This window comes from Chelonia mydas, chromosome 8 (assembly GCF_015237465.2).
Source record: "Chelonia mydas isolate rCheMyd1 chromosome 8, rCheMyd1.pri.v2, whole genome shotgun sequence".
Taxonomy (NCBI): domain Eukaryota; kingdom Metazoa; phylum Chordata; order Testudines; family Cheloniidae; genus Chelonia; species Chelonia mydas.
Genome location: NC_057854.1, coordinates 104,944,078 through 104,969,994, shown reverse-complemented (window position 1 = coordinate 104,969,994; position 25,917 = coordinate 104,944,078). Strand labels below are relative to the sequence as shown.

The 25,917-nt window shown below is 43.1% G+C and overlaps 1 protein-coding gene across 3 annotated transcripts in view; it reads left to right on the top strand.

The window, feature by feature from the left end:
- ST3GAL3 (ST3 beta-galactoside alpha-2,3-sialyltransferase 3) overlaps window positions 1-25,917 on the top strand; it is a 388,593-nt gene that overhangs the window by 31,081 nt on the left and 331,595 nt on the right. For all 3 annotated transcript variants that reach the window (XM_043520913.1, XM_037906926.2, XM_043520914.1), the window contains exon 2: window positions 10,683-10,827. In XM_043520913.1, coding sequence (XP_043376848.1) covers window positions 10,707-10,827 — 121 coding nt within the window. In that variant the 5' untranslated portion in view covers window positions 10,683-10,706. The remainder of the gene's footprint in view (window positions 1-10,682; window positions 10,828-25,917) is intronic.

Here is a 25,917-nt window from a genome sequence, read left to right as displayed (position 1 = left end):
TGGATTCCCTAACTGTGGTGGAGCGATTGACGGAACCCATATCCCTATCTTGGCACCGGAGCACCAAGGCAACGGTACATAAACCGCAAGCACTGGTGGATCACAAGGGACGTTTCACCAACATCAACGTGGGATGGCTGGGAAAGGTACATGATGCTCACATCTTCAGGAACTCAATGCCATGGTTCATGAAGCCATACACAGGCACCCTGGACAGTAGTCAGGAGCTATTCAACTATAGGCTGAGCAAGTGCAGAATGGTGGTAGAATGTGCATTTGGATGTTTAAAAGCGCGCTGGCGCAGTTTACTGAGTCGGTTAGACCTCAGCGAAACCAATATTCCCATTGTTATTACTGCTTACTGTGCACTCCACAATATCTGTGAGAGTAAAGGGGAGATGTTTATGGCGGCGTGGGAGGTTGAGGCAAATCGCCTGGCCGCTGATTACACGCAGTCAGACACCAGGGCGGTTAGAAGAGTACAGGAGGGCACGGTGCGCATCAGAGAAGCTTTGAAAACCAGTTTCATGACTGGCCAGGGTATGCTGTGAAAGTTCTGTTTGTTTCTCCTTGATGGAAACCCCTCCCCTGGGTTCACTCTACTTTCCTGTAAGTGAAGCACCCTCCCCTCCCCTTCCCTCCCCTCCCCCCTTCTATCACCGCTTGCAGAGGCAATAAAGTCATTGTTGCTTCACATTCATGCATTCTTTATTAATTCATCACACAAATAGGGGGATAACTGCCAAGGTAGCCCGGGCAGGGTGGTGGAGGAGTGAAGCACCGGTAGGGGTGGTGGAGGAGGGAAGGACAAGGCCACACAGCACTTTAAAACTTATTGAATGCCAGCCTTCTGTTGCTTGGGCAATCCTCTGGGGTGGAGTGGCTGGGTGGCCGGAGGCCCCCGCACCGTGTTCTTGGGCGCCTGGGTGAGGAGGCTATGGAACTTGGGGAGGAGGGTGGTTGGTTACACAGGGGCTGTAGTGGCATCTGTGGTGCTGCTGCCTTTTCTGTAGCTCAACCACACTCTGGAGCATATGAGTTTGATCCTCCAGCAGCCTGAGCACTGACTCCTGCCTTCTTTCAGCAAGCTGACGCCACCTACCATCTTCAGCCTGCCACCTCTCCTTGCGGTCGTATTGTGTTTTCCTGCACTCTGAGATTGTCTGCCTCCACTTATTTTGCTGTGCTCTGTCAGTGTGGGAAGACAGCATGAGGTCAGAGAACATTTCATTGCGAGTGCCTTTTTTTTGCCTTCTAATCTTCGCTAGCCTCTGGGAAGGAGAAATATATGCAGCTGGTGGAGGAAAAAAAAAAAGGGAGAGTGGTAGTTAAAAAGACACATTTTATAGAACAATGGGTACATTCTTTCACGGTAAACCTTGCTGTTTACATTACGTAGCACAAGTGCTTTCATTACAAGGTCGCATTTTGCCTCTTATTGAGGGTATGCCGGTTTGGTGTGAGAGATCACTCATGCAGGGCCGGGCAACAGAATTCGGCTTGCAGGCAGCCATGGTAAGCCACAGTCTTTTGGCTTCTTTAACCTTTGTAACATGTGGGAATGGTTTCAAACAGCAGCGCCCTCATTTCCCATACGAAGCAGCCGTTGGGTTGGCCATTAAAAATGGGTTGGCAATTTAAAAGGAGAGGCTGCGGTTTCCGGGTTAATGTGCAGCAGAAACCCAACTAACACCCCCCCTCCAATTCTCTGGGATGATGGCTTCACCCCTCCCACCACAGCATGGCTAACAGCGGGGAAGATTTCTGTTCAGCCACAGGCAAACAGCGTAGCAGGAACGGGCACCTCTAAATGTCTGCTTATTAAAACCACCCTATTTCAATCCAGGAGACCATGAATGATATCACTCTCCTGAGGGTAACACAGAGAGATAAAGAACGGATGTTGTTTGAATGCCAGCAAACACCGGGACCATTCGCTGCAATGCTTTGTTCTGCAATGATTCCCGACTATGTGCTACTGGCCTGGCGTGGTAAAGTGTCCTACCATGGAAGATGGAATAAGGCTTCCCTCCCCAGAAACCTTTTGCAAAGGCTTTGGGAGTACATCCAGGAGAGCTTTATGGAGATGTCCCTAGAGGATTTCCGCTCCATCCCCAGACACGTTAACAGACTTTTCCAGTAGCTGTACTGGCCGCGAATGCCAGGGCAAATTAATCATTAAACACGCTTGCTTTTAAACCAGGTATAATATTTACAAAGGTACACTCACCAGAGGTCCCTTCTGCGCCTTCAGGGTCCGGGAGCCCGCCGTGGGTGGGTTCGGGGGTTACTGGCTCCAGGTCCAGGGTGATAAACAGATCCTGGCTGTTGGGGAAACCGGTTTCTCCACTTCCTTGCTGTGAGCTATCTACAACCTCCTCCTCCTCCTCCTCCTCATCTTCCTTGCCCCCAAAACCTGCTTCCATGTTGCTTCCCACTCCTTGGACGGAGTCAAAGCACAGGGTTGGGGTAGTGGTGGCTGCACCCCCTAGAATGGCGTGCAGCTCATCATAGAAGCAGCATGTCTGGGGCTCTGAACAGGAGCGGCCATTTGCCTCTGTTTTTTTGGTAGGCTTTGCCTGAGCTCCTTAATTTTCACGTAGCACTGCTGCGGGTCCCTGTTATAGCCTCTGTCCTTCATGCCGCTGGAGATTTTTTTCAAATGTTTTGGCATTTTGTTTTTTCGAATGGAGTTCTGCCAGCATGGATTCGTCTCCCCTTACAGCGCTCAGATCCTGTACCTCCATTTCGGTCCATGCTGGAGCTCTTCGGCAATTCTGGGACTACATGGTTTCCTGTGCTGATGGGCTCTGCATGGTGACCTATGCAGGTGAGCTCGCCATGCTGACCAAACAGGAAATGGGATTCAAAAGTTCGCGGGCCTTTTCCTGTCTACCTGGCCAGTGCATTTGAGTTGAGAGCGCTGTCCAGAGTGGTCACAACTGAGCACTCTGGGATAGTTCCCGGAGGCCAGTACTGTCAAATTGTGTCCACAGTATCCCAAATTCAACCCGGCAAGGTCGATTTCAGTGCTAATCCCCTCGTCGGGGGTGGAGTAAAGAAATCGATTTTAAGAGCCCTTTAGGTCGAAAAAAAGGGCTTTGTCGTGTGGACGCATGCAGGGTTAAATCGAGGTAACACTGTTAAATTTGACCTAAACTCGTAGTGTAGACCAGGCCTTAGACTTCGGAAATCAACCATCTTCTTCCTCTAGTCTTTCTCATTTTCACCACACAGGATACTAGTCTATTTTCCTTCCCTAGGAAGCTGTTTTGTGAACTTTCCCATATTGCCTTGTCTATGTGTTTCAGTCTCATATAAAGGGCCCATCTATAGGAAAGAATGGAAAGTTCAATTTTGTATTCTACTCAGTCTTAATCCCATCTGCTGACACTCTCAGGAAGGGTACCAGTTGTGATGGTGGCTTTTGGTATTGTGTACGCTTTTCCATCCATATTTTAACTATCAATTCCTTTCATACAGGTTACCACACAGTCTTTGGATAATGATTTTTGGTCACTGTTACTCTGATTAGACTGGCAGTAGTATACGGAGTTTTTCACTTCTAGGAAACTGATGTCCTAAACCCTCCCCCAGTTACTTCAAGTTTTTTTTTAATTTAACCAGCATGTTGGTATAGAGTGCTTAATGTAGTCTATACTGCAAGATTAACTAATTAACACCTTGGGGATGACATCAGTTGAAGTCTTGAAATGGTTTTTTTTGTGCTGCCTCCTACTGGTGAGAGTAGTAGATGTAAAATTTAAGCACACAAGTGAGTTTTCTTCCATTTTGCTAATTAAGGAACCTGTAACAGGATTATGTGGGTAGTTGAGGGAAATGAAATCTATCATTCCAGACACCCTAATTGCAGAACTATTAACTGTGGTTTGTAACCTGTCCTTTAAATCAGCTTCTGTACCCAATGACTGGAAGATAGCTAATGTAACGCCAATATTTAAGAAGGGCTCTAGAGGTGATCCCGGCAATTACAGTCCGGTAAGTCTAACATCCGGGCAAATTAGTTGAAACAATAGTAAAGAATAAAATTGTCAGACACATAGAAGAACCTAAATTGTTGGGCAAAAGTCAACATGGTTTTTGTAAAGGGAAATCATGTCTTACTAATCTATTAGAGTTCTTTGAAGGGGTCAACAAACATGTGGACAAGGGAGATCCAGTGGACATAGTGTACTTAGATTTCCAGAAAGCCTTTGACAAAGTCCCTCACCAAAGGCTCTTACGTAAATTAAGTTGTCATGGGATAAGAGGGAAGATCCTTTCATGGATTGAGAACTGGTTAAAAGACAGGGAACAAAGGGTAGGGATAAATGGTACATTTTCAGAATGGAGAGGGGTAACTAGCAGTGTTCCCCAACGGACAGTCCTAGGACCAATCCTATTCAATTTATTCATAGATTATCTGGAGAAAGGAGTAAACAGTGAGGTGGCAAAGTTTGCAGATGATACTAAACTGCTCAAGATAGTTAAGAACTTCAAAAAGATCTCACAAAACTAAGTGATTGGGCAACAAAATGGCAAATGAAATTTAATGTGGATAAATGAAAAAATAACCTCAACTATACATACAATATGATGGGGGCTAGTTTAGCTACAGCTAATCAGGAGAAAGATCTTGGAGTCATCGTGGATAGTTCTCTGAAGACGTCCACGCAGTGCAGTGGCAGTCAAAAAAGCAAAACAGGATGTTAGGAATCATTAAAAAAGGGGATAGAGAATAAGACGGAGAATATCTTATTGCCCTTATATAAATCCATGGTATGCCCACATCTTGAATACTGCATACAGATGTGGTCTCCTCATCTCAAAAAAGATATACTGGCATTAGAAAAGGTTCAGAGCAGGGCAACTAAAATGATTAGGGGTTTGGAATGGGTCCCATATGAGGAGAGATTAAAGAGGCTAGGACTTTTCAGCTTGGAAAAGAGGAGACTAAGGGGGGATATGATAGGTCTATAAAATCATGCCTGGTGTGGAGGAAGTGAATAAGGAAAAGTTATTTACTTGTTCCCATAATATAAGAACTAGAGGCCACCAAATGAAATTAATGAGCAGCAGGTTTAAAACAAATCAAAGGAAGTTCTTCTTCACACAGTGCACAGTCAACCTGTGGAACTCCTTTCCTGAGGAGGTTGTGAAAGCTAGGACTATAACAGGGTTTAAAAGAGAACTGGATAAATCCATGGAGGATAGGTCCATTAATGGCTATTAGCTGGGATGGGTAAGGAATGGTGTCCCTAGCCTCTGTTTGTCAGAGGGTGGGGATGGATGGCAGGAGAGAGATCGCTTGATTATTACCTGTTCGGTTCACTCCCTCTGGGGCACCTGGCATTGGCCGCTGTTGGCAGACAGGATACTGGGCTGGATGGACCTTTGGTCTGACCCAGTATGGCCATTCTTATGTTATGCACACACACAGTGGATTGAAAGGTATTCTGTTGGAGGAGAAAGTATGTGTATTTGTATTGGTATTTACAGAGGCTTGTCGGGGTGGCGTGCTGGGAGAGAAGCTGAGCCCTGATTAGGGGGCGGGGCTTCTCTGAGTAGGGGTCCTATCAAGGCAGCCACCCAGCCAGGCAGCAGCACAGACAGCTGCAGCGGCACAGGAGCCAGCAAACAGAGCTGTAAACGGGGGAGTTTGAAAGGTGAGTCTGGGGGGAAGACCAAGAGCCAGGCAGAGGAACAGACAAGCTAGAGAAGGGAGTGTGGGGTGGTCTGGTAGTGTTTTCGTGCTCGTTGGGGGCTTGTTTTGCTGTGGGTGGGTGGTTTGGTGTGGTTCGTGTTTCCCAGACTGACAGGACTTAGGTGGGAAGGCGATGACAGACACAGAGGCAGCAGTGGGAGTGACCCAAGCAGTGGAAGACACATTGAAGATGACTGGATGTAGAAGCTGTGGCATGTACATGATCCTGGAGGGGGTACCTGAAAAGAATTTAGTCTGCATGAAGTGCCACCTGATAGAGCTGATGGAAGAGAAGATGCTAGGATTGGAGATGCAGGTGGAGACTGTGGCTGAGTTTAGAAGGGGGTTTGAGCAGATGATGGGGCAAAGACATGAGGAGGCTGAAGGGAAAAGCTCAGACTTGCAGATGGAAGCAGGACCGAAGTACTCTGAGGGGATACTGCTGGGTGAGGAAAGTGGACTGTGGAAGCATGTGACTAAGAGAACCAGGCAGAGGAAAAGACGGGGCAGTGAAGGAGAAATAGAGCTCAAGAACAGGTTTGCGGAGTTGGAAAATGAAGAAGGGGCACAGCAGGTGGTCACTGAAGGTGAGTGAGCAAGGAAAAAGAGAAGAGCAGATCATCCTATTGGAAGAGGGCAGGAGTCAATGGAGATAACAACACCATTTATGAGTCCTAGGAGGATACGGGATGGGTTAAAGAGGATTGCAAGGGACAATAGGAATCGAGAGGACTTGCAGCCAGATGGAACAGAGGATAGACTGGAGAATCGCACCATCGCCAGGTAAAGGCAGGTCTACGTGATTGGGGACTCATTACTGAGAAGAATAGACAGGCCTGTAACAAGAGCTGATCCAGAGAACAGAAGGGTGTGCTGTCTGCTGGGTGCTAAGATACGGGATGTGGACCTGAGGCTGAAGAGGATCCTAACGGGAGCGGGAAAGAGTCCATTGATTATCCTTCATGTGGGAACAAATGATATGGCTAGCTTCTTGCTGGAACATATCAAGGGAGACTACGCCAGGCTGGGGAAGATGCTAAAGGAAATTGAGGCTTAGGTGATCTTCAGTGGGATTCTGCGTGTTCCTAGAGAAGGGCAACAAAGGTGTGACAAGATTATGATGCTCAACAGATGGCTCAGGCAGTGGTGCTATAAGGAGCGCTTTGGGATGTATGGCCACTGGGAAGCATTCATGGTCAGAGGACTGTTCTCTCGGGATGGACTTCACCTGAGTAAGGTGGGAAATAGACTTCTAGGATGGAGGATGGCACAACTGATCAAGAGAGCTTTAAACTAGGAATTCGGGGGAGATGGTTGGGAGATGTCCAGGTAATCTCCATGCCAGTTATTCTTTTTGAGAGGGAAGAAAACAAAGTAAGAGAGGATACAGCCATGGGTAGGAGAATGGACATAAGGCGGAAGGGCAGTGTACATACCAATCTAATAGGTAATATTGGTGGTAGAATGTCTGTGCCCAATCGGGTAAAGAATGTGAGCAAAGCCAAACTGCAAAAATTAAGATGTTTGTACACTAATGCGAGGAGCCTAGGTAACAAAATGGAGGAACTAGAGCTACTGGTGCAGAAAGTGAAACCAGATATTATAGGGATAACAGAAACATGGTGGAATAGTAGTCATGACTGCAGTACGGGTATTGAAGGGTAAGTGCTGTTTAGGAAAGACAGAAATAAAGGCAAAGGTGGTGGAGTAGCATTGTATATCAATGATGAGGTAGACTGAAAAGAAATAAGAAGTGATGGAATGGATAAGACAGAGTCTGTCTGGGCAAAAATCACACTGGGGAAGAAAGCTGCTAGAGCCTGCCCTGGGATAGTGCTTGGGGTGTGCTAGAGACTGCCAGGATCCAATCTGGATATGGATAGAGACCTCTTTAATGTTTTTAAAGAAGTAAATACTAATGGGAATTGTGTGATCATGGAAGACTTTAACTTCCCAGATAGAGACTGGAGGACAAGTGCTAGTAATAATAATAGGGCTCAGATTTTCCTGGATGCAATAGCTGATGGATTCCTTCACCAAGTAGTTGCTGAACCGACAAGAGAGGATGCCATTTTAGATTTGGTTTTGGTGAGCAGTGAGGACCTCAAAGAAGAAATGATAGTAGGGGACAACCTTGGTTAGCGCGATCATGAGCTAATTCAGTTCAAACTAAATGGAAGGATAAACAAAAATAGATCTGTGACTAGGGTTTTTGATTTCAAAAAGGCTAACTTTAAAAAATTAAGAAAATTAGTGAGGGAAGTGGATTGGACTGAAAAACTTCTGGATCTAAAGGCGGAGGAGGCCTGGAATTACTTCAAGTCAAAGTTGCAGAAACTATCAGAAGCCTGCATCCCAAGAAAGGGGGAAAAGATTCATCGGCAGGAGTTGTAGACCAAGCTGGATGAGCAAGCATCTCAGAGAGGTGATTAAGAAAAAGCAGAAAGCCTACAAGGAGTGGAAGAGGGATTAGCCAGGAAAGCTACCTTACTGAGGTCAGAATATGTAGGGATAAAGTGAGAAAGGCCAAAAGCCATGTAGAGTTGGACCTTGCAAAGGGAATTAAAAGCAATACTAAAAGGTTCTATAGCCATATAAATAAGAAGAAAACAAAGAAAGAATTGGGACCGCTTAACACTGAGGATGGAGTGGAGGTTAAGGATAATCTAGGCATAGCCCAATATCTAAACAAATACTTTGCCTCAGTCTTTAATGAGGCTAATGAGGAGCTGAGGGATAATGGTAGGATGACAAATGGGAATGAGGATATGGAGGTAGATATTACCACACCCGAGCTAGAAGCCAAACTCGAACAGCTTAATGGGACTAAATCGGGAGGCCCGGATAATTTTCATCCAAGAATATTAAAGGAACTGGCACATGAAATTGCAAGTCCGTTAGCAAGAAGTTTTAATCAATCTGTAAACTCAGGGGTTGTACCTGACTGGAGAATTGCTAACATAGTTCCTATTTTTAAGAAAGGTAAAAAAAGCAATCCGGGTAACTACAGGCCTGTTAGTTTGACATCTGTAGCATGCAAGGTCTTGGAAAAAATTTTGAAGGAGAAAGTAGTTAAGGACGTTGAGGTCAATGGTAATTGGGACAAAATACAACATGGCTTAACAAAAGGTAGATCGTGTCAAACCAACCTGATCTCCTTCTTTGAGAAGGTAACAGATTTTTTAGACAAAGGGAACACAGTGGATCTAATTTACCTCAATTTCAGTAAGGCATTTGATACGGTTTCACATGGAGAATTATTAGCTAAATTGGAAAAGATGGGGATCAATATGAAAATTGAAAGGCGGATAAGGAACTGATTAAAGGGAAGACTACAGCAGGTCACACTGAAAGGTGAACTGTCAGACTGGAAGGAGGTTACTAGTGGAGTTCCTCAGGGATCGGTTTTGGGTCCAGTCTTATTTAATCTTTTTATTACTGACCTTGGCACAAAAAGCAGGAATGTGCTAATAAAGTTGCGGATGACACGAAGCTGGGAGGTATTGCCAATACAGAGAGGGACCGGGATATCATACAGGAAGATCTGGATGACCTTGTAAACTGGAGTAATAGTAATAGGTTGAAATTTAATAGTGAAAAGTGCAAGGTCATCCATTTAGGGATTAATAACAAGAATTTCTGTTATAAACTGGGGCTGCATTACTTGGAAGTAACAGAGGAGAAGACGGACCTTGGAGTATTGGTTGATCACAGGATGACTATGAGCCGCCAATGTGATATGGCCGTGATAAAAGCTAATGCGGTCTTGGGATGCATTAGGCAAGGTATTTCCAGTAGAGATAGGGAGGTGTTAGTACCATTATACAAGGCACTGATGAGACCTCATCTGGAATATTGTGTGCAGTTCTGGTCTCCTATGTTTAAGAAGGATGAATTCAAACTGGAACAGATTCAGAGAAGGGCTAAGAAGATGATCCGAGGAATGGAAAACCTGTCTTATGAAAGGAGATTCAATGAGCTTGGCTTGTTTAGCCTAACCAAAAGAAGGCTGAGGGGAGATCTGATTGCTCTCTATAAATATATCAGAGGGATAAATACCATGGAGGGAGAAGAATTATTTAAGCTCAGTAGCAATGTGGACACAAGAACAAATGGATATAAACTAGCCATCGGGAAGTTTAGACTTGAAATTAGATGAAGGTTTCTAACCATCAGAGGAGTGAATTTCTGGAATAACCTTCCAAGGGAAGCAGTGGGGGCAAAAGACATATCTGGCTTCAAGACAAAGCTTGATAAGTTTATGGAGGATATGATATGATGGGATAGCCTAATTTTGGCAATTAATTGATCTTCGACTACTAGCGGCAGATATGCCCAATGGCCTGTGATGGGACGCTGGATAGGGTGGGATCTGAGTTACTACAGAGAATTCTTTCCTGGGTGTCTGGCTGGTGAGTCTTGCCCACATGCTCAGGGTTTAGCTGATCGCCATATTTGGGGTCGGGAAGGAATTTTTCCCCAGGGCAGATTGGCAGAGGCCCTGGGGGTTTTTCGCCTTCCTCTGCAGCGTGGGGCACGGGTCACTTGCTGGAGGATTCTCTACACCGTGAAGTCTTTAAACCATGATTTGAGGACTTCAATAGCTCAGACATAAGTTAGGGGTTTGTTACAGGAGTTGGTGGGTGAGATTCCATGGCCTGCGTTGTGCAGGAGGTCAGACTAGACGATCATAATAGTCCCTTCTGACCTTAAAGTCTATGATTCTATGAAAGTGAACTGAGCAGGCTTCTTGTTCTTATGTAGCGTCCTAATTGGCTCTTCAGAATGGGAGTTACTGATTGAGACCAAAGTTATGTTAATGTTACTTTCACTGGCATCATGTTTAGATAACTTGTATGAGTTTTACATTGCTCAGAACATTGACTTGCTTCTTGAGTTTCTCATGTTTATAGTGCACTTGCTCTTGAATGAATTGCAAGCTAGATGGTTCAAGGTTCAAACTGTTTTTCTTCTCCAGATCATGTAGAAGAGCAGATTTCGTATGAAGATGGGATTGTTGGTGTTTATGCGTAACCTGCTGCTAGCCCTTTGTCTCTTTCTGGTACTTGGATTTCTTTATTACTCTGCATGGAAGCTGCACCTTCTCAGATGGGAGGACACAAGTAAGTATAGGAACTCTTGCCGGTCCCTCTTTAAATGCTTATGAAGTAGTTGTTACATGGTGATGTGGTTTTGGTTTTGTGTGTTTCAAGTATGACGGTAGTAGAGTGATGGGAATAAATCCAATCAATTGCTGGAGCTTCAGCATACTGTAGGGGTTGAATTTGTAACTATTTACAGATCCTCTTCACGGCTTTGGATTATCAATCGGTACAAGAACAAAGTTCATGCATCTGATATACCAATTATAGGCTTGCAATTTTTAGGTTTTATTATTTTTTTTGGAATGGGATCCTTAATTATATTGTCCAAACTAATTGACCTTTGGAATTATTTGTATCTGTTCTGGGATGAGGTTTTGTTCACTGTGTATTTTTTGATCCTTTTTGCTTGTGGCAAACAGGTAAAGCAAGGTGGTCTCTCTCTCCAGGAGCTTTTGAATTTCTTCAGCGGGCTTCTCTTTCCATCTCTGGATTTTTACATTCTCTATACAGCATCTCCTTATTTCTTCCTTACATCAATCCTCATTTTCCCTTTCTCTATTACCTTCAGTACTTGCCAGTTATCTGTCATCTTGAAGGATGTCTCCTCCATCCAATTGAAAAAAGCTTGTCCTTATTTTTAAGTTATGAAAGCAGTTACTCAAATACATGCTGATTATGTAATGTTCCTTTGCTTATAACTTTGGTCTGCAACTGTTTTTTTCACTACACTATTTCTGTAGTACAGGGTACTCCTCACTTCCACCTCTCTTGGTTTCTTATTGCATCTTGTCTAATGACTGAGTGAGTGAGCTATAAGTACCCGGCTCCCCCTTACAACATCATTCAGACAGAAGGAATGCTGTTATGGAGTTTGTTTTTAACTTGTCTAGTATTTGAGTAGGTTAGAAGATACTTTAGACTGTAAAAAGAAAAGGAGTACTGTAGCTCATGAAAGCTTATGTTCAAATAAATTTGTTAGTCTCTAAGGTGCCACAAGTCCTCCTTTTCTTTTTGCGGATACAGACTAACACGGCTGCTTCTCTGAAACCTGTCTTTAGATTGTAAGACCTTCTGGGCAGGAATTGTCTTTGTGTGTGTGTTCAGTAACCAGCACAATAGTGCTTCAGTCCTGATTGGGGCCTTTGGGTGCTACTACAATATAAATATTAATAGCTACTGCTATTAATATCCTGGGGGAAGTGCTTTCATTCTGAATGGAAGGAACAAGCTGAGTAAGGTTTTGAAATGAATGCAGTGTGCCTGTCAGTCTGTTGAGAATGCTGTGTATCTTCATCCTCTTTTCTCTTCTCTTCTCAACAGCATCAGAAAGTGTTGAGGCGTTCCAGAGCCTGTTGAAAGACATGGTTCCTACCCAAACAGATCACAATCTGATTTTAATTTACGTATGCTATCTGTGCTTTGTACTGTACGTGGTGCATGGCAAGATGTTAGTATCGGCTTTGAATTTCCTTGGTGTTTTTTTTGTATGTTTTTATCTTTTGTTCATTTAGCTTTGTGTGTAGTACGCTAAAATGACTGATGATTTTAATTCCAACATGATTCTTCATGTGGTAATGACAAATGCAAACTTCTTGTTCACCCTTTTAAGTCAGTACACGTGACATCCCAGATCTCCAGGAATTTAACATGTGAATGCATGATACTGTTGGTTGCTACAGGACACAGCCTAGCAGAATAGCTTCTAAAAGGCCTGCTTTCTGAGCAGGTTTCATATCCCTATAATGCCCAGACACAATGAGATGACTTCAGGATGAAGTAGCAGCTGTACAAATACACGGCAAAGGATCCTGTTTAAGATGCAGCTTACTGATCTCACAGACTGATAACTCTTTTTCTGTTGTTATCTGTTAGTACATAAGATGTTACCAGGAACGTTACAGTTTATGTTTTATTGATCCAAAGGAGCACTTACCGTTACTGGTGTAAAAATGCCAGCTTTCCTAAGTCCAGGCGAGCCGCAGGTTCCCTTTCGATTCTAAGTGTGTGTGTGGTACATGTAGTTGATTCCCGCCCCGCCCCCCACCCCCAATACTCACGCAACTTCTTCTTTCAGAGAGGAAGTTAATTTACATTAACCCCCACCCCACCCTGGCCCCAAACCCTAGGGGGAACTACATACAAAACCTGTTAAAAGGAAGTTAAGGTTGTAAAGTCTTAAGAAACTTAAGAAATACCAAAAGTAGGGTTGCCCAGGCATTCAGTATTCTTTTTTCCTTATTATGCAGTGTGTGCCCTTACCATGTAATTAATGGCTATACAGCATACACATGAGAGAGCAGAATTAAGGTTGGCATTTACTGACTTAAGTACTTGACTTGACACCCAAAATGTACTGTTTCTTTATGTAATTCTATATACTCTTTCTCCACCGTCTATAACCAATGGTTTTGTCCTGACTGAATGACTCTTCAGCTTTTGTGGTGTGGTGTTCATCTCCCTTGCCATTCTGCTCAGTCTTTGTACTACCAGCAGCATGAAATTCTCTGTAATCCTGATGACTGACGGATCTGTGCTGTCTTCAGAGATCATGATTCTAGTGAGTTTAACTCTTACGTTGTGCTTGGCATAGAGTGGTATGGTGTACAGTGAAAGGTGTATGCCCTGAAAGTGGCCTACTTCATAAACCTTTGCATGCACTTTGGTCTCTTTTTGGTGCATTAGAATATGCTTGTGCACCAGACTGTTAGATGAGTGTGAATGGTGGCACAATGGTGACACTGTAAGGAATCTAGCCATACTAGGCTTTAACCTTTGGATATCTAAGCAGTTGCTGTACCATTTGAACTAAAGAAGAATCCATGGCCAAAAAGCTTCCTTAACAGACAGTTAAGGTTCCATCGAGTTTAAGGCCAGAAGGGACCATAAGATCATCGAGTCTGAAGCCTGCTGTGAATTCTGGGCCGTTCATCCCGATATCCTTATATTGGGCTCAATGACTTTAGCTAGACTAAAGCGTTTCGGTCCTCAGGAGACTAAACATTGAGTGCCATAGGCAAAGAATAGGAGATATGTCATCAATGCCTGAAGTCCCTGCCATGTCAAGGAATTGATTAGGTGAAATGTGCCTAGATGATCCTAGCAGGGGATCCATGCTGTAGAGCAATGGTTTTCAAACTTTTTTTCTGGGGACCCAGTTGAAGAAAATTGTTGATGCCCGCGACCCAATGGAGCTGAGGGGTTTGGGATGTTGGAGGGGCTGCAGGGTGAGGGCCAGAAATGAGGGGTTCAGGGCTGGGACAGGGGGTTGGGGTGCAGGAGGGGGTCAGGGCTCTGGGCTTGGGGTACAGGCTCTGGGGTGGGGCCGGGGATGAGGTGTTTGGGGTGCAGGAAGGGGTTCCAGGTTTGGGGGAGGGGCTCAGGGCTGGGACAGGGGGTTGGGGCCCAGGCTTACCTCCAGCAGCTCCCGGTCAGCAGCGCAGCTGGGTGCAGAGGCAGGCTTCCCGCGTGTCCTTGCACCATGGACTGTGCTGCACCCTGGAAGCGGCCAGCAGCAAGTCCAGCTCTTAGGTGGAGGCGCGCAAGCGGCTCTGCGTGGCTTTTGCCCACAGGCACCGCCCTCCCCACAGCTACCATTGGCCAGGAATTGGCCAATGGGGGGTGGGGGCAGTGCGCGGAGGCCCATGGCCCCCCGCCTAGTACTTGGACCCGCTGCTGGCCGCTTCCAGGGCACAGCGCGGTGTTGGAACAAGTGGGCAGTAGCCTGCCTTAGCTGGGCAGCACCGTCAACGGGACTTTTAACACCCCAGTCGGCAGTGCTGGCCAGAGCCGCTAGGGTCCCTGGGTGCTGAGCAAAGCAACCCAGTGCCTTACATGCTGTGACCCAGTACTTTGAAAAGCACTGCTGTAGAGGAAGGTGATAGTGAGAGTCCTCCCGAGGTCCCTGCCAGTCTGATCTGGGGGAGGGTGGGGTGGAATTCCTTCCCACGACAAAATCTGGTGATCAGTTGGACCCTGAGCCTGCTTGGCTGGTGCATCTAAGAAATAGGATTATCTGTACCAACTCAAAAAGAAAAGGAGTACTTGTGGCACCTTAGAGACTAACAAATTTATTTGAGCATGAGCTTTCGTGAGTTACGGCTCACTTGATCGGATGCATTCAGTACCAACTCAGAGCACTAGTCCATTCCATTCCATGTCCCATTACCAGCTCTGGCTAATCTCTGATCCTTTAGAGAAAGGCAGGAATATATCAGGCCAATTGTCCACTGGGGTGGGTGGGAATATCTTTCCTGACCCCTGTAGGCATCTGTCTGAAGCATGAGATTTGATCACAGTTATTGTCTTAATGCAGAGCTACAAGCGTTATGAATATGTTCAGCGCAATGCATAGCTTCCTGTTCTCCCCATGGCCTGTGAAGGAAGGGAATGAACAGCGTGATTCACCATCAAGACCAACCAGCCTAAACTTCTCTGTGTCTCTTTTACACGTACACACACACGCACTTACACACACACGAATTTATCCCAGAAGCTGAATTCAAGCATGCTTTTAGAAAGATATCTAATTACATCTAATGACTCCAAGCGGTGTCAGAACTACCACCTTCCCTGGTAAGCTGTTCTAATGTTGAATTTTGTTTACTGCTAAGAGATTGCATCTTGTTTCAAGGTTGAGTTTGTCTAGCTTCAAAATCCAATGGCTGGAAGCTGTTATGCTTTTGTCAGCAAGGTTGAAAACTCCCACGCTATCAGATATCTTTTTCCATGTGTAAGTACCTCTACACAGAGATTAGGTCACCCCTGAACCTTTTCTGTGATAAGTTTAGTTCCTTAAGCCTCACAGTGTAAGGTTTGTTTTTCATCCACTGGATCATGTTTTGGGATCCTCTTTCAAAATCTTGCTAATATTTTCGCATCCTTTTTCAAGTGAACTGGACACAGTACTCTAGCATTGATCTTATCAATAAGAAGTACAGAGGCAAGATCTCTTCCCTACTTCTACTTTATGTCCCCTTCTTATACATCCAAGGGTCACATTAGCCCTTTTTGCCACAGCATTGCAATGAGTGCTCATGTTAGGGGTCATTGTAGGTAATCACCTCAAATCCCTTCTCTGAGTCACAGCTTTGCCAGCCAGTCTCCCATCTGGATAGATACAGGTTGCATTCTTTGTTTCCAGATGTATTACTTTGTTAAAACACGTTTTGTTGGATTGTAATGGTCTACAAAGGTGAATCGCATCATTCTATCAGTAATCCATCTGTCCTTGTTATTTAATACCCCCCAATCTTTGTCATCTGCAAATATTACCAGCACAGATTTCATTTAATTATCTAGATTAATTTAAAAAAAACCAGCTGAATAGTGCTGGACCAAGCACTTATCCCTGCTAGAGACCCTGCTAGATATGCCCTGCTCCTTGTTGTTTTCCCAGTTAGCACCAATATTTTGAGATCTGTAACTGAGCCAATTTTAATCCATCTAATGTGTAAGCCCTGTTAGTTCCATATAATGCAAATTTTTAAATCAAAATGTCATGTGGAACGAAGTCAAATGCCTGGGAGAAATCCAAGTATACTGTATCAGCATAGTTGCCTTTTATCAGCTAGATCTCCAATGAACCAAAACAAACCAACAACCACCCAGGGTCGTTGGGCAAAATCTGCCTTCTGACTGGCATTAATTATATTTTTAGCCTCTAATACTTTGAAAGTCCTGAGTTAACCATTCCATTATCTTACCCAGGATTGATGTCAAGCTAACTGGTCTATAGTTCCCTGGGTCATCCGTTTTGTGTGCGCTCTCCCTCTCTCTCTTCCTCTTTTTTATTTTTTAAATGCATATTAACACTAAAGGGTCGGCAGCCCTCCAGTCCTTTGCAGTTTTGCCAGATATCCAAGGTTTGTTAAAAATTAACCTTAGTGATTCATAGAATCATAGAATATCAGGGTTGGAAGGGACCTCAGGAGGTCATCTAGTCCAACCCCCTGCTCAAAGCAGGACCGATCCCCGACTAAATCATCCCGGCCAGGGCTTTGTCAAGCCTGATTCAGAGAGCTCCTCAGCTTGTTCTTGGAAGACTCTTGGGTGTAAGTTATCTGGCCTGTGGAATTGAAAGTGTTTAGCAGATGTTGCATCATATCCTCCTTTGTTACATATGGTAAACTTTTTGTTCCATCCGCAATACCATATGGGATGGACATATCCTTCTGGTTTGTTTCAAATATAGACCAGTAATATCTATTGAATACTTCAGCCTCTTCTGCATCACTATTTACAGTTTTACAGTCTGCATCTAGGAATGGACCTGACACAGGGTTTTTCTTGTTCCTAATAATTGTTAAAAATTTCTTCTGACTGTCTTTAACCCTGTTGGACATTAATATTTCATTAAGGGAATCCTTTAGCTTCCCTTAAGTCAACTACATTTTTAATTTGTAACTTATATTCACTGCAATTTACTTCCTCTCTCTTCCATTCTTATTTATTTTATTACTGCTTTTACATCAACTTTTAACCAGGATGGCTTCTTGTCCAGTGTAACTTTTTTTCATGTCAGTGGAATCATGGCTGTTTAGGTATCTGGTAGGATGTCCTTAAACAGTTCCCAGTTTTCATTAACACTTCCCACTTTAAATTTAATGTTCTCAATTATGCTGACAGTTGTTTTAAAGTTGGAAAACTGGCTCTTTTAGAGTTCCAAATATATATATTATTGGTCAGTGCTGTGTTCTCTTTGCACAAAGTAAATGTACCCTGATTGCGATCACTGTTGCCTAGGTAATTGCTGGTCTTAGGTCAGCAACTAATTCTTCCTTGTTTGTCAGAATGAGGTCCAATATTGATTTATGTTGGGCCTAATTGGGGGTGGGGTGAGGAGGGACTCTGTACATCCTTTCTGTAGCATAGGTGTGAAATGGCCCATTTATCTCAATGGGGTGCTGTCAGCTGAGTGAGGACACCCTATAGAGATATTACATGTATTGAACATGCCTGTTCTTTTTTGCCTTCACAGACTCAGTCTGTCATGCCTAGTGAACCTGGTGGGAATTCAGTGAGCATCTCCCAGCACAGAATTGATCCAACTCTTCTTGTGTAATTTTTCCCATGGCACCAAGTCCCTCTCGTATCAGCCCAGTGACAAACTACCATACTAGGCTTTATATCATGGGCACAATAATGCCCCCAGCCTGTCCCAGGATGGGGTTTGGCACTGGAAAATTACTGGTGGAGTGCTGAAATTCCTCAAATTGGCACTCACCCTTCTCTTCCAAAAGATAAATCTGCAATAACTTGAAATATTTTGTTTTCTAAACTAGTTCTTGATAGTGTTTAGTATTTGAGCTTAGGGGCAGTCCAAGGACAAATGGTTCCAAATATTTGAGAATTAAAAGCAGGTGATTTTGAGGTGCTGTAACATGGGAGCTCCTTAACCAAATGACCCAAGACTTGCACTGTCAACATATACTCCAGCCCCTTAACTGTTATATGTTTCAGAGTAACAGCCGTGTTAGTCTGTATTCGCAAAAAGAAAAGGAGGACTTGTGGCACCTTAGAGACTAACAAATTTATTTGAGCATAAGCTTTCGTGAGCTACAGCTCACTTCATCGGATGCATTCAGTGGAAAATACAGTGGGGAGATTTATAGCAGTTTTCAAGAGACCTATGCATGTAGACTTTAGAGCTGATTTTTTTTCAAGGTGCTCTCACAAAGTTGCTCAGCTGTCAGCATGGAAATTACTATCGCTCCTCCATAATGCCAACCAGTGTCCCCTCTAATTTTTTCCATCCAGGTGCAGAATGAATTTTGTTATGGGTAGCACCAATATTGAGGTAATGTGTAGATGTGTGCCATCACCTCCATACTTTCATGGCAGCCCTTATCCCACTAAGAGCTCACAATGTCCTACTGCTAGTACCCTCTTAGGGATGGTCTCTCTTCAGGTGACGTCTGCAATACCTATCTGTTCATTCCTACACGCCTCCTTCCACAAGGATCAGTACATGCTTAGCAAACTATACATATAAATGCACCACTGAAATGCAGCCACCTCCGAGGAGGAAAGTCAGCAGCCAGCTAGGCCAACAGCACAGAGAGCACTATGCAGTAGTTTGGAAAGAGAAGAGGAATTTTGGTGAGGAAGAATCTTTTCCTCTTATGCAAAATGCTTGAAATATTCAGTGTTCAGACTGGGTTTCATCTGTAAAGGTCCCATATGAATGTAAAATATAATACCGCAATTTAGAAATCAAAGTAAATGTTTCTTTTTAAATCAGGACACGAAGGTTCAAAATAATTTTTAAAAAACACTCACATTCCCCTTACTACCATCCTCTTGTATTAACAATACAAAGCACTTTAAAAAGTTCTATAAACTATTCAACCTTCATGTTGTTTATATTTTTACACTGGATCAGCTTGGACAGTTAAAGTAGCACAGTCAAGTTCACCTTCAGATTCTCATACACAGATAAAATGTTCCAATGTCTCAGTTATTACAGTGAAACACACACAGCTCTGTAAATTTACACAGCACTTTACAAACACATGGACTCAGGCAAAATTTCACTTGATGTGAAGTTCTCCCACTTCTTTCCATGAGGCCACTCTCATGAGTAACAGCTACATGAGTAATACTTTACAGGATCAAGCCCCTAGATAAACCATATGTCCTCCTTCCCACAAAAAGCTTTGCAAACACTACGAGGGGAGGTTTAAATCCACAACAGGGAATTATTGTCACTAGAAATCAGACAAAAACAGTCACAAAAACATTTCCATTAGTCCTAGTTTTGGTAAAACACAAATCAAAAAGCAAATATTTAGTGTTTTACATTTATAAATATTGGTGTTTTAGAGAGGAAGGTCAAAATCATTATTCCCACCTGGAAAATGGGGAAACTGAGGCACAGTGTGGGTTGAGTTGGGATACAGAATAAACATCCCAACCTGTGGCCAGAACAGATACATACCTTCTTTGCAGTTGCTGTACCAGACCCTGTGATTCCTGCACACTGGTCTGGTAACATTCCTTGCCATGTCCACTGGATACATGTAACCATGGACTTTTTCCATTCCTTGGCCCATTCCTTAAGCCCCTTTCTGTAGTGGCCTATGCATAGCTAGTGTGGAACCCAGTTCTGTCACATGCAGGAGGTAGTGTCCTCTGTGCGTTCACTGAACAGTTACCCATTCACATGTAGTGTAACCACGACAGTTCTGCTGCACTCGGGGACTTTGTGTCGCAACCTATGTTCCTGGGTGAATTTCAACAAATCTGTGCAAAGCTGACATTCACCCTAATGAGGGTTGCATACGGCAACAAACGGACCCCTTAGTTTTCCCAAGGGGAGCTCAACCAAAATATACTTGTTTATCATCAGAATTTGTCTTAACTTTATTTGTCTTACTTAGAGACTGTTCCTTTGCAATCTGTAATTGGGAAAGGCTCACTCCTTCAGGCTGATGCTTAAAACTTTCATGGAATGCTTGACACATGCTCTTACTTCTGAATTCAGAGCACAGTTCAAATTGAGGGACAATGTTCTATTGTTCCAGTGACTAACCTCAATGCAAGTAGATTTCTGCCAGCTGATCCAAGTAACTGGTCTCTCATGCAATGGTAAGCCAGGGACAATGAAGTACTAATTTTGCCATTTTTTAAAAGCATGAGAAAAAATAATGTAGATATAGAGTAATGGAGAAAAAAATTAAATGTTAGGTAATGGCCAAGAATGAGGTTTATAAGACTTTTACATGAAGTTAAAACTTATCAACTGGTGTGGAGCTTGCTAGAAGCATCTCTCTGGCAGACTACTCACTGTTTTATCGAGGCATTATCTCCTGGCTATTCAGATGGTGACAAAACACATTCTGGTGATCAAGATACTATGTTGACCGGGGAGAGAGGCGTCTCTCCGGTCCCCGCCGCTGGCTCTTTGGCTCTAGATTGACAGCTCCCTTTGCAGTGGATGTTGGTGCTACTCCTTTGGCAGTGCCAACAGGTGGCTCTTTTGTTGAAAACGTTTTGTTGCACACTCCAGGGCCCTCTTTCAGGAAGAGGGCTAAGGAAAGAGAACTGGTAGAAAAGTAGGTCAAATATGTAAACATCGTTGTTGGTTGACAAATTTAAGAAAGCTACTTGCCAGCATGCGGGTCACACCCTGAAGGCGTGTCTACACTTAAAACGCTGTCGAACTTCAGTGAAGACACTACTACGCTGATGGGAGACCTTCTACCGTCAGCATAGTGAATCCACTTCTGCTAGAGATGGTAGCTATGTCGACAGGAGAAGCTGTCTACACTGTCTACGTAGTGCTGTATACACTGGGGGTTAGGTTGGTGTAACTGCGTTGCTCAGGGGTGTGGATTTTTCATGCTCCTGAGCAGTATTGTTATACCGATGTAAGTTTGTAGTGTAGACCTGGTCTGAGTGTCTGTGTATAGCTACAGCCGTGGGCCAGCAGCTCTGACCCCAGCAGCCTCTCAGTACACATCCGTCATGCTCTGGCTTCCACCGGCTTTGCTTATCACTTGCAGGGTGACCCTAACACACTCCTAGTCCTGGATTTCCCCCCCAAAACATATGTTTAGCACGGGACAGTGCAGACATATTAGATCCGTTGCCCATCTGAGGAGATCAAGATACAACAGTTTGCCACTTTAAATGGAGTTACTGCCACAGTTTACTACATTGGATTAGTTTTGATTAGAGGATAAAACAAGTTTATTTAACTACAAAGAGAGAGGTTTTAAGTGAATACAAGTACTAAGACATTAAAGTCAGAAATGGTTACAAGAAAAGTAAAGATAAAATGCTATTCCTGAACAAACTAACCTTGGTTCAAGGTGAAATTCTTACCGCATATTTCCAGTAGCATTGCTGACCCAGTTTCAGGTCAAGATCTGCTTTCAAGGTCCAATGACTGGCTTCTTTTGTCCTCTGAGATGAAAGAGAGAGATGGATAAGGAGAGAGAACTTGGAGTGGTTTTTTCCCCTCACTTTTATAGTTGTCACCTTTTGAAGTGCATTTTCCAGAGAGAGACCCCTGCATTTTCCAACTCAGAGAAAAGAGGCTTGGAGTCTTGTGGGAAAGAGATTTCATGCCATTGTTTGCTAAGATGCAGAATCTGTTTGTTCCTGTCCCCCTTCCTTACCAAAGAATGGCTACTTGATAGGTGATGGCCCATCAGCTTTGATGGCACCAAGCTAGAGGCATCAACTTGTCCTTTGTCTTTTGAGAAACAGATTTACCCATTCCTCAGACTTGTCTGGTGTAAACACATTACTCATGATTTCAGCTTATGTTCATACCTTTACGTGTAATGTTGCTACATGCATTTCATCATGATATTGTTGACCAGCAAGTTATTAGTTTTTAAATGATACTTTACAAGGCATTTTCTGTGCAAAGATTATTACAGTAGCTTGTTGGGTGTGAATCCAGGGGTTCATTCCAGCACAACCTCCTGGGTCAGAATTTTTGAGTTGGTTTGCTCTCTTGAGTTATTACAACATCCTTGGAAGGACAGTATGATCCTACAAGTTATTTCTCCATTTTATTTTCTTTCAGTTGTGTAATATTTCTATCAATATATCAAGTATAAAAAAAACCCTATCTGTGCTTTTGATATTCTTGTCAAAACTTAAATAGTCAAAACAGTAATACTGTGGTGTTGGACTCCAAAAAACTTTAGCTGGCTTTTGAAACCATCCCTTAGAGATATCTGCTGATGTTGGCTTCATATTGAAATCAACAGGTGAATTCTTATGCTTTGCTTCATGTTCCTGTGAGTTCCTTTTCAGTGCTGTTTCTGCGAGAACAGTCAAAGGGATGAAAATAAGGGAAATAGACTTTGTTATAAGACAATTTTAAACATTCTGACATCGGTTTTCATGGGGACAGAAGTGAGACTTTTAAGCAAACTGTTGAAACTGGCTCAACTTCTGGTTGCAGGTTCTGGTTATGCTTCCATTTCCCTAGAAATCCACATCTGTTTGAGATTATCTCAAATAATGCTAAGCTGTTGAAAAGGGAATTAAAAAAACCTTTATCTTACACTATCTACTGATTTTTTTCCCCTCTTCCAACATAAAAATTGCATTTCTGCCAACTTTGCATTCTTGCATTAAAATCTATCTTAATCTTTTTAAAAACAAACATTTTAAGTAAACTGATTTTGTGCATGCTTCAAGATGTATATACTGTATCCCACCCTCTTTAAATGGCTGAAAGCTTTGCAATGTACCCGATTTGTGTGTAGGTCTGGTATAACTGTACATCTTGTGTTACTGTTTGCTGTATATGTTCTATATTAAGTGACAGAAGTATTACATGTACTGGCATCTGTTTCCTCAAATACTCTTCAGTAGATGCCCCCCAAAACCCCCACAATTGAGGAAGATGGTCAATTGGTTAAAAAGTTACTTGATTTAGAAGGGAACTGAAGGCAGCTAAAACTGTGTGTGCGCGCGCATGCTCACATGCACTCACACACATGGGAGAAAGGTGATCTTGATAGTAATGAATATAAATCAGACACTAGGAATTGTAGAAAATTATAACGGAAGCAAAGGAGCACAAGGAGAAATCTATGGCTAATAGAGAGAAGGACAATAAGAAGGAATTAAAAATATATATGGGAAACGGAAAATATCCTAACAATGGTATTGGTCCATTACTAGATGGAAATGGTAGAGTTATCAATAATTATGCAGAAAAGGTAGAATTGTTCCCTAAATATTTGTTTTGTGTTTGGGAAAAGACAGAGGATGTAGTCCTATCATATGATAACACTCTTTCTAGTCCTCTGGTATGTCAGGAGGATATTAAACAACAGCTACCAAAATTAGATGTATTTAAATCAGTAGGTCAAGATAACTTGCATTGAAAAGTTTTAAAAGAAATGGCTGAGGAGCTTCCTGGACCACTAATGTTGATTTTCAATAAGTCTTGGAGCACCAGGGAAGTTCCAGAAGACTGGAAGAAAGCTAATGTTGGGCTAATATTTAAAAAGGGTAAACAGGATGATCTGAGTAAATTATAGGCCTTTGGTCTGACATGGGTCTTGGGAAAGATAATAGAGTGACTGATATGGGACTCGAGTAATAAAGAATTAAAGGAGGGTAATGTAATTAATGCGGATCATGGGTTTATGAACGATAGGTCCTATTGGACTAATTTAATATCTTTATTTGATGAGATTACAAGTTTGATGGAGAAACGGGGTAATGTTGATGTAATATACTTAGACTTCTGTAAGGTGTTTGACTTGCTACCACACAACTTTTTGATTTAAAAAAAAAAAAAAAAAAAAAAACCTAGAAAAATCTATAATTACCATGGCGCATATTAAATGGATTAAAATCTGACTGATAGGTCTAAAAATGTTAATTATAAATGGAGATGCATACACAGGGGACTCTCAAGTAGGAGTAGAGAGGTTATTTTACCTCAGAATTTGGCACTGGTGTGAATGCTGCTGGAATACTATGTCCAGGTCTGATGACTACAATTCAAGAAGGATGTTGATGAATTGGAGAGGGTTCAGAAAAGAGCCACAAAATGATTAAAAAATTAGAAAATGTGCCTTAGATTCAAGGAGCTCAATCTATTTAGCTTAGCAGAGAATGTTAAAGGGTGACTTGATCACAATCAATAAATACCTACATGGGGCACAAATATTTAATGATGGATACTTCAGTTTAGCAGAGAAGGTATAATGTGATCCCATGGCTGGAAGTTGAAACTAGACAAATTTTGACTGGAAATGCCTAAATTTTTAACCGTGAGAGTACACTGCAATAAAAGGCTGCGGCCGGCCTGGGTCAGCTCGAGCTTCGGGGCTATAAAATAGCAGTGTAGGTGTTTGGCCTCAGGCTGGAGCCCAAGCTCTGAGACCCCATGACGGTGGAGGATCTCTGAGCTTGGCCTTCAGCCCGTGGTCAAACATCTACGGTGAAATTACATAGTATTTGGAGTATGAGCCTGAGTCAGCTGACCCAGGCTCTGAGAATCACAGCCAGGGTGTTTTTTTATTCCAGTTCAGACATACCCAGTGTCTCCTTTTGTCTCTCAAAGCTAAGAATGTATGAAATAATTTTAAAAAATAATAAACCTGAGTAGTTTCAGATTTGCTCAGACAGATACCGTTGACATTGCCCTAGGTATGTCAAGAAAATGGGGGAATATGATTGCTTATCTCAGTCTAACACTCTTGCATATCCTCAGTGTCCACTAGAACTCTATAGCTGCATTGCCATTCACTAAAGCCTCGCCTCACCATTGTACTGGGGAATTCTAGCCAACTGTTGGCCTATATCACAGAGCAGAACAAGGCTCAGTCAGGGGCAGCCAAACATGGTGTCCTAGAGGGAATTCTGAGGCCAGGGATGAACATTTATCAATATCGGGCAACTCGTCAGGGATTTGTGAGGAGTAGGTAAATGGTTGAGTATAAGTCAGGCTTAGCTAGCTACTGTTTAAGTCTAACCTAATGTTGGCCAATATCTAAGAGTTTCTTTGCCCCTCATTCCCCACTCTTGTGCATTTTCCACACTGTCTTCTACATGTTTGGGAAGAGCACAGTCCTGTGATCTCTGACTGATGGGTTGGGACATTGCTTGGAGAGGGCAGGTTAGGCGAGTACCGTAACTCTCTATTGCCTGGTTTTCAGAGCTTGTAAGGTTAGCCAGCCTCGTGTTCTGCAAGGTGCAAGGCAGTGATAGGCTTCATTAACTCTGTATTGACACTGTTTTTTGGCAGTGAATTTCCCTTGTCTTTTTGAGTAATTGATGATAGTGAGGGGGTGACTGAGGCACTTCCTGTGTGTACATCGTTGCTACTCACTAGCTTGAGTTAGCAACGGGCTCTCCGAAGTCTCTATTCCATTTATGGGGGGAAGGGACACTCCTGCAAGCCTCCTGTGCTGAAGGGTGAAGCGGGTCATTTTCAATGGAACGAGAACACCCTTTTAGATGAATACAGCTCTGAGAGGTGTGAACTGTTCCATTCATCTCAAGCGATTGTGACATTACGCTCCATATTCTTTATGAAAATATGCTTATGATATGGATATGACAAAACTGAGATGTACTTTATGCAAGGTGGCTCATGTAAGGTATCATTAGAAAAGTTATGATTTA